Here is a 9,329-nt window from a genome sequence, read left to right on the forward strand (position 1 = left end):
ATCTTAGATCTGAAATTCTCAATTTTAGACCTAATTTAATTTCATAAACTTAATACATTAATTAAGTTTGGGTTCATAAACAAAGCATGTATAATAAATCCTAGGGTTTCAGGATCTAGGATTTTACAGAAAAATAAGTTTTGATTTTTGATTAAGGATGAATGCGCGGCACCCCTACACGTCATATGAATGTCCCATTGAATGGGAGGAGAGGGCCTTTAAATCCTACTTCGTTCTTATGACCGGACGGCCATGAGGAACACCTTAACCAGAAATATAAATTTAACTACAAAACTAGTTAGATCTAAATTAACATATCACATATACAATTTAAGATCTAACTAATACATGCTTTGCATACATCTCATGTATCAAAAATCAATTTAATTAATATGCTTTCAGATCTGATACATCACATGTAATATCTAAAAAATAAGATTTAAATTGAACTATTCAAAATTAAATCTATTCTAGACAAGTTATTAGATCAGTTCTACAACTAGTCTAGGCATGTAACAAATTAATTTTATAAAAAAATTAAAATTATATTTTTTATTTTTTGATCTGATTATAACACTTATAACATTAGAAAAATAGAGAATAAATTAGATTTAATTCATATTTTAATCTCATTAAAATATAAAACTTAAGACTATTCATGGATTCAACTAATCCTAGTCTAGTCATGCATCTCATGCATGTTAGATCATCTTAGATTTAATTTTAAATATTTTAATTTCAGATCCTATCACATCTAATGTGACATATAAAATTTTTTAATATCAGATAAATTAAAATTAAAATTATATCTAAATTAGATCTGAAATAGAGCCAACAACCTGGCTTTGATACCACTTGAAGAAAAAACTGCCTTTTTCCTGTGTAGGATCTTCCAGATTTCATCAAATCTGGGATGGAATAAATTTTAAATTTTTTATCCTATGCTATTTTAGATCTAATATCTATTAGATCTAATTTTATTATCTAATATTGTAATTTTAAATTAAATCTAAAAGCATGAGTAAGATAGACATACCTCAAGGGTAATCTAATTACCCTGTAGATGATCGCAGCACTGCCTGAGGTTCTGATGTAGCCACACAAGCGCCTGGCCTCTACCAGTATCCACTTAGATAGGATCTGGAATGTCTTCTCCTCATGATTCTACGCTCCAAAAATCAGATCAATATCTGATTTGAAAGTACTTCAAAACTCTTTCTGAAGTTGGAGTAGCAGCCTGTCGAAGATCTCCTGCAGCCTTCTGTTCCAGGCGTCACCACGCCTTGCACCTATGCCAGATGAACGTCCAACTTCTTGGACATGAAGAGGGGAGAAAGGAGAGAAGGGAGGATATGGAGAAGAGGAGAGGGGGCAGCAACCAATGGGTTTTTGCACAAAACAAGTTCTGCCCTGAAACCCTAGGTGCAGCAGGGTTTATATAGACCCTGTATACTGCGCAGTGCCACATCATTCGACCAATCAAAAAAATTTCAATAAATTCTAAAAAAATTTTGATTGGTGGAGTGATGTCATCTGATCACATCAGATAAGAATCTCCATGCTCTCTCTTATGTTGGCGCTAACAATGGATAGGCTCAAATAAGGTGGCGCCAAAGAGTCCAAGTTTATCAGGACTCATTGGTTCTTATCCATTTGGGGCGCCCACTTAAATCCAATTGGACTCATACCATAATCTGATTATGGCATCCAATTTGATTAGGTTTAGGCATGTGGACACTCCACAAAAATCCTCCAATAAGTCCTCTTCAGTTTAAAACCCATATATCAACTTTTGACAGATGTCCTAAAAAGAAATTGGCATGTGCTAGAAATTAGCAGGTGTTGATGAATTAAGACAAGCCTTTTCTAAGCTGGACAAGCTTCATTTAAACTGAGAGAAACCTTCTCAAGGTTCTCTGGATGAGCCAGATCACATTTGGCTCGATAGAGACAGAAAAGATTATACGAGGAGAAAGTTAGGCTCAATCGAGTGCTAGCATGATTTCCTTGAACCTAATTGGATCTTATCCAAATCAATTGGGCTAGCCCAATTGATGACATCCAGACCCTAACTCTTGTTTGTGTGACCCAGTTAGGTTCAATTCTGTATAGTAATGAGACATGTCGTGATCTCATCATCGACATCATCGAAACTCCTTTCGATGGATCAGAACTCTTCTAATTCAGATAATTAGAATGATCAATCATCAAAATCATTCTAATTGCTCTCAAAATCCACCAGTGACATCTAACAGTATATGATGGCAACCCATCAGAACTGAAGACGAACCTCTCGGTGCAGCTACCTGTGTGAATGAGTTCCTCTATCATGAGTCCCGACTGAATTAGGGTTAAGGTGAACTCGTCAAACCCAACATCAGTCATATGAATCAATCGATCGATCCGAGTCCGATGTGAAACCTCAATGGAAAACTCTTTTTCATTATTTCACTCTGCCATGGCCATGAGCTTAAGGACTCGATCTTTCGATCACCATAGGACTACTCCTCTCATCTACCGAGGTTGATAGATCCCATCTTGATGCGATCTGGTTCCTACAATGAATATGCTACAGCCAACATACACCTCAGAATTTTGGATGGCTAGGAGATCGAGTTATGGTGTAGTCAAACTATAACACACTCAAGGTGAACCGACGATGCACCTCAGGTCAAAGAACTAGACACACAACTGCAGCATCGAGCTAGTCATCGACGAGAAGGTAGACTTCCTTATGACTGCTCGAGGTGGTCATACTCAGTACTCTCGTTCTCAATGAATACTTATACTCTCGCTCTGATGTCTCCACACCGTAGACTCAAGACTCATCTACCCTAAGGAAGCGATCGTACACCAACCTTCCGGATCGATCACCATTCTCGTGATGATCCTATGGTCAGGAGCAGTTTATGAGTTAGTTATGTAAATTCATGTCTTAAATTTTCAACTCTTGAAAATATGAATTAACATTCCCACTAACTCAAAGGATGTATCACAGACACAATGTACACAATGTGATAGAAGAATAACCCTTTTATTCATTTATAGTCAAAATTACAATTTTGCCCTTAGATATGTACATGAATGTGTCAGCCGATCTGGCATCTAGGGCACACATCTAACAAAGCGCACGTGTGTGTGTGTGTGTGTGTGTGTGTGTATATATATATATATATATATATATATGTAAAGGGTAATACGAGAAATATGGTAGATCTTAATAATTTTTTAGAAAAGTAGTAATATAAAAGAACATGATTTAATTTTTTCTATCTAAATATTATCTAAAAAATATTTATCCAAAAAAATATAGATTTTCAAGTAGTTGTTGTTACCCCTCAACTTTAGAGCAGCCTAGAAGGTTTTCTCTTGGGGTTCCATTGGAGGATATAACAGTATAATTATTCAGATTTAATCTTGTATTAAATTGTTTGTTGAGGTAGGAGTGGGGTATCTCTCGAAGATTCAGAAGAAAGAATATTTCATGGGTTCATTTTTTTGTAATCTTTTGGTTTTATTTTAGTTTTTTAAAAATTCTTGTAAATGGTTGAATCAACATGCTTGAATTCCTATAGTTTTTAAAGCATATTTGTGCCCGTTAATAACCCTATGTTAGGTGTACGGGTAAGGAATAGTTGATCAACGGGGTGAACCAAGTGCTGAGGCCTGAGCTCTTTTCATTTCTCCTCTACATTTAATATTCCCGCACATGCCGATATGTAAGAATTTACAAATTTAGAACATCAATTTCTCTATCCGTTGAATGTGAAAATTGGACATAATAAAAAGACGGTTTAGACTTTAGACTAGAATGGTGATAGTTTTGGTATCAAGCATCCAGAGTCCTGTCCTCACCTTGATTTTAACTAGGATTTCTCCCACCCTACTTCTAAGACAACAAAACTAAACATAACGAAATATAAAAAATGCAAAAGAAAAAAAAAAAAAAAAAGAACATATTAAACAAAAAATCTAGCATATTATATACAAAATATCTTCTGAACAATCTAATCCAAAACTTCCCCCACCTCTATGAATCTATTAATACACTCTAGCTCATTAATATACCAAATTGAAAATACAAAAAAAAAAAAAAAAGGAATTTTATTACGTGCCTCAACTTCTACCGTCCACTAAGCAAAGTGATCGTCAGATTTGCAGAATTGGCCTTAGGATCCACTGTTGATGACTCAGTTTCACTGCTAGTCCTCTCTGCAGCAAATGTGGGTTGCCTTGGCGGGGGATTCGCGGCAGTCCCTCTCTCTAACATTATAACAACAGATGACATGGTTGGCCTATCATTTGCTCGATCTTGCACGCATAAGAGCCCCACATTTATGCACCTCCAAACTTCACTTTGCGAACAAGAATCCCTTATTGATGGATCAACAAACTCCATCACATTGTCCTCATTCCATGTCTTCCAAGCCTACAACAATTGAAAGTTAAAGCAATAAGCTTGTTTAAAGGAATAGTCACAACATTGAACTCGGTAGCTTTTTATAGCACTGATAAGAGAAACAGGAACATTTGTTTGCTTACATATCCTAGGAGGTTGAGAGAAAATTCTGGATGATGGTAGGTGCTATTCTTCTTCCCACTCACAATCTCCAGAAGTAGTACTCCAAAGCTATAGACATCAGACTTCACAGAGAACACTCCATTCATAGCATATTCAGGAGACATATACCCACTGTATTCATCAGCGAAAATGTTAAGAGATACTCGCATAAGTAAATGCAGACTTTATGATATTTTTTTTGCTCTTGCATTTTCTTCATATAGTATTCATGGCAAAGCATACGATCATTTTGATAGCAAGTCTTCATAATGATGAAATGTTGAGGCATTCAGCAAATCACCCTCTCTCCTCATGTTTTGAAGCAAATTTAAGGGCTAAAAATGAGATTTCACTGTAATTAATCCAAGGTAAGGAAGCAGTACTTACTATGTACCAACAACTCTTTTTGTGTTTGTTTCGTTATCATCATTCCCAAAGATCCTTGCCATGCCAAAGTCTGAGATCTTTGGATTCATCTCCTCATCTAACAAGATGTTACTAGCTTTTAGATCACGATGGATTACCCGTAGCCTTGAATCCCTGTGAAGGTAGAGCAGGCCACGCGCGATCCCTTCAATAATATTGTATCTCATCTTCCAGTCCAAGAGCCCTTTCTTCCTTGAGTCTGTCCAAATTGGTTTGTCGGACAAATTAGTTGAAACACAAAAATTCAAGTATAAGAGAATAGCAGGCATTGTGTGCATACCAAAAAGGAAAGCATCCAAGCTTCTATTTCTCATGTACTCGTAAATCAGTATCTTTTCTTCTCTTTCAATGCAACATCCCAAGAGTTTAACGAGGTTCCGGTGTTGTAATTTTGCTATCAGAATGACCTCATTCTTGAATTCCTCCATGCCTTGCCCAGAACTCCTTGATAGTCTTTTCACAGCTATTTCTTGGCCCCCTGGTAGCTTGCCCTATTAGAATTCACATCACCTTAGTGCCCACAAGATTAATGCCAAAGTTTGCATGCTGAACACTGATGTTCTAAGAATTTCAAGCCCAAAGAAATTTCTACAAATAAAAATTGAATAATTAACAATGGAAAGAGCACCAGATTGCATTCTAAAATTAAGAAGCCAAAGAAGGGAAGCAATAAATCAAAGAGGAGGCAGACATGGGAAACCGGCATTCTTTTATATCGTCAACAAAGAGCAAGATCAAGAGGGTAATTGTGATCATATTAGAATCTGAGTTTAACAAAACCCATTTACAAATAATATTCAACTTCAGGCCAGGATTTCAAGGTAGTGTGAATATAAATAGATCACTCCTGGCTGGAATTCCTTTTCTTACATAACAGAGTGGCTGGATGATATTAGACATAAAAACATCTGACAAATCTTATTAGTTTCTGGTTCCAAGCAACTAGTGACATCATATAAAGGTATGGTCCCTTATACCAAAATCATAATTGCCCTTTCAATTATCAAAGAAAACCATTATTAGATCATGGAAGTTCCATTCTATGTCACACTTGAATGAGGTTGGAACAGAGTCACATTCTCACCTTGTTTTACTCATTAGAATAGATAAGTTATGTCTAAATGGCACCGCAAGATGAAACCCTCGTAAACTAATTTCATTTCACACACTGTTTCCAAAATTGTTTATTATTTTAGTTTGTTACAGCCCTTTTATCCTTACAAAACTTTTTCTAACCAGGACTACTAGACCTGCAAGCACACTTCAGACACTAGTATTACAATGTGATGAACCCTTGGCACTCTATTCCCCTGTTCCTTCTCCTGTCTCTCTTCTACCCTTTTCTAGAATGGCATATACATCACAGATGCTAAATACTGGTTAAGGACACATCTAAGTGCTGTAATGGCAACAAAGTTATCATGAATTTTGCATTCAAATGGGGTAAGTGCCAATTGTTTGCTTTGTGATAGACAAGCATGTGCATACATGTCATCATCAACATGCTGGTGTGGATGAATTCCCTCTTAGGTACTTTTGTTTTCAAACAATGTGAAGTTACTGACGGGATAATGTATACTACTAATTGGTAATATAATTGGTTGGCATGCCACACCTAAGAGCTTGCTAGGTTCAGGGTTCAAAACCTGTGTATTGCTTAAAGAATTGATGAGTGATAATGTAAACTAACCTTGTAGACAGGACCAAATCCACCCTCACCAAGCAAATTTAAAGCAGAAAAATCTCCCGTGGCACCTAGAATGGAATCAAAGCTCAACAGAGGTAGCTCTTGGCATTCTCCATCCTTCCCTTCATCTGCAATCCTCGTCGCCCCTGAAAATTCTACGGATGCTTCTCTACGACTACTCTGATCAACTATTCCAACACCTTGGCTCTTTCTTCGTTTAAAAACCTCTGAGAACATTGATTTAATAATATTAGTCAGACAGTGGTGGGACTGAAAAATTGGGAAAACGTCACAAGCCAATGTAGTGCATTACCTCTTATTCTTCTCTTGCACTTCCACAATAGGTAGATGCATCCCAGTACAAAGGCCACTGTCAAAACAATTATTATAGCTATAACATAACCTGCTAGCTTCTTCTTTTTATCTGCAAAGAGAAACTTCATTAATTAATATATATATATATTCCAGAGTTCTAAAAATAGAGGAAAGAAACGAACGGAAGTAAATAGCCAAAGTCATAGACCACTACGATTTGGGCAAGCCTAAAGAAGAATAGTGAGTTATTGCTTCTGAACTTTAGAAGGGTGAGTTCTAAGCTTACAAAGAAACATATGCCTTTGGCCATTTAGACGGCAAAACTGATCAAATGTAAGAGTTTTCCGTAATCTATGGATATAATTTCGAGTTTTCCGTAATCTATGGATATAATTTCTACTCCAGGAAAATATCTAAAAAGATCTAAAGAAATTTGAGATACAGGCATCCACCTACCTTCCCTCATAGTCCACGCACCTTCAATCCGCTCTCCTCTTAATGAGCTTCAGTGGTTTTTTTCCCTTAATGTCTTTAATAATTCCAGATTTTATCAAGAAATTGGTATTTAGAATATAGGGAAGGAGAAATATATGAACCTCCCCCTTTATAACAGGGCAACATGCTTGTGAAAATATGTAGCTTAGCCTGTATCAAGCCTTTCATATTCTCCAGATAACAAGCAAAAAACATATATACTACCAACAAAAACTAGAAAAGTTTAAATGTCACTCACCTAGCTCCGAGCCGGCGAGCCGGAGGTACATGTCATTCCCTCCGCTTGAGAACACATGAATGTCGACCAAATCCACTCCCCATATCAAGCAATTAATCCCTGTCACATAAGCATATGCCTTACAAGAACAATTGCTCAAACAGGTTGTTCGGCATCCATTCTCGTCCACCACATCGGAATACCAGTCCGACATGTCCGGCAACTTCACCCCCTGCAGCTTCCAAAACCCATCTGCTTCAGCATTCTCGCCATTGGTGCTGTTCCTCTCGCACTGCAATGGAGTCCTCCTGACACAACCATTAGTCCAATTCCCACTGTTCCATTCGCTGTCCACCGCCGGTACAAACCCCTTCAAACAGCTGCATATCGGCGTGTTCTCATCGGTGCAACCACCATAATCCCCGCATTTGTTATAGAATTCGCACTCTGTAATTGGCTGCGCCCAAAACTCGTACCAATCCAATTTCGTGCCATTCCATATCAAGTGCTCTTCAATGCCGTCCCACGTCAGAACATACCGATGCGAGCTATTGAATGCATTGTAATAGAAGTACATCTTCTGCTCCTGCTCAAAGTTGCTGAGCTTGAATCCATAGATGTAAGTTGGCACCATCTTCTGAATTCCGATGAACACCTGCCCGTTCCACCGCCCGGACCTCCACCGTGGTTTAGTCCCTTCCCATATAAAGATCTGCGTCGACCGCTTCGGGTCGACGCCCATGGAGAAGTTCCCCACTGCTGGATCATCTTTGCTCTTCCAAGAGGTAAAGAGTTGGTTCACATTGGTCTGAAGGTCGAGTCCAACCTTCATGCCGGGCAGGTAGGTGTCTGTGGGATGATCGAAGCTCTGCCATACGATGCTTCCTGTGTTGTTGAGAACAAGGTTTCCAGAATCCGTCAGCTGCACCACCGATTCGTTCGATGACGTGGATGCATTGGATGACCATATTACGCTCTGAGTCCCGTTAAGGACCACCAGGTTACCATCTTGTCCGACGGCGAGGGTCCCGGAGTGGTCCGGGACTGGGGTCTCGCGGTTGGCGACCCATAAGACTGTGTCAGTCGAGAAATTGTAGTACCATATTCCGACGTAGCGGTTCTTGGAGCTACCAGGGCTGAAGAAGCCCAGCTCGAAGATTTCGCTGGCGGAGATCAGCGTCTCGCCGTCGCTTATGGCTTGGCCTCGTGTAAGGGTGTCTTTAGCAAGGGATGGTAGCGAAAGAGAGCATAAACAGAAGAGAGAAGAAAGGAGGAGAACGGAAGTACCGTGGTAAGAACCCATTCTCAAGAGTTAAAGCAAATTTTGAGAGGCGGTCGCACTGTTCTTGATCTTATTGATCATGAGCTTCTACTGCTCGATCTGAAAGGAAATGCAAGTATTTGAGTCTTCGACCATGAACTTTGTTAGGTCAGCCTTTATTTCTAATATTAATATTATTGGGTAGCCATAACCTCCCTTTCCATTCAAAAAAAAGTAGCAATTTGACCAATTGCGGCCTGCTTTTGTTTACTCTAAAACAAAATGGACCGTCCACGGTCTATGGGGGAGGTCCGGTTAGGTACGGTAGCCGGCAAATTTGAAGTTCTAAGTTTGGTGAATTCCCGGG

At 38.6% G+C, this 9,329-nt stretch overlaps 1 protein-coding gene across 1 annotated transcript; it reads right to left on the reverse strand.

Moving 5' to 3' along the window:
* Window positions 1-3,959: 3,959 nt before the first annotated feature.
* Window positions 3,960-9,109, reverse strand: LOC105034066 (G-type lectin S-receptor-like serine/threonine-protein kinase B120). Its single transcript, XM_010909087.4, has 7 exons — window positions 7,723-9,109; window positions 6,988-7,098; window positions 6,678-6,901; window positions 5,268-5,478; window positions 4,949-5,186; window positions 4,543-4,693; window positions 3,960-4,429 (listed from the first exon to the last, which is right to left on the reverse strand). Exons 1-7 carry the CDS (start codon window positions 9,002-9,004, stop codon window positions 4,124-4,126), a joined length of 2,523 nt encoding a protein of 840 aa, XP_010907389.1. The 5' UTR covers window positions 9,005-9,109; the 3' UTR covers window positions 3,960-4,123.
* Window positions 9,110-9,329: the final 220 nt, after the last annotated feature.

The sequence above is a fragment of the Elaeis guineensis genome, chromosome 5, assembly GCF_000442705.2.
Source record: "Elaeis guineensis isolate ETL-2024a chromosome 5, EG11, whole genome shotgun sequence".
Lineage (NCBI taxonomy): Eukaryota > Viridiplantae > Streptophyta > Magnoliopsida > Arecales > Arecaceae > Elaeis > Elaeis guineensis.

Excerpts from the sequence above, each read along its gene's own strand:
- LOC105034066 (XM_010909087.4), bottom strand. The coding sequence starts at position 9,004 with ATGGGTTCTTACCACGGTACTTCCGTTCTCCTCCTTTCTTCTCTCTTC. Across the intron at positions 5,479-6,677 it reads GATTTGGTCCTGTCTACAAG|GGCAAGCTACCAGGGGGCCA; the intron begins GTTAGTTTACAT and ends GAATTCTAATAG. Across the intron at positions 4,694-4,948 it reads AAAAGAGTTGTTGGTACATA|TGGGTATATGTCTCCTGAAT; the intron begins GTAAGTACTGCT and ends TGATGAATACAG.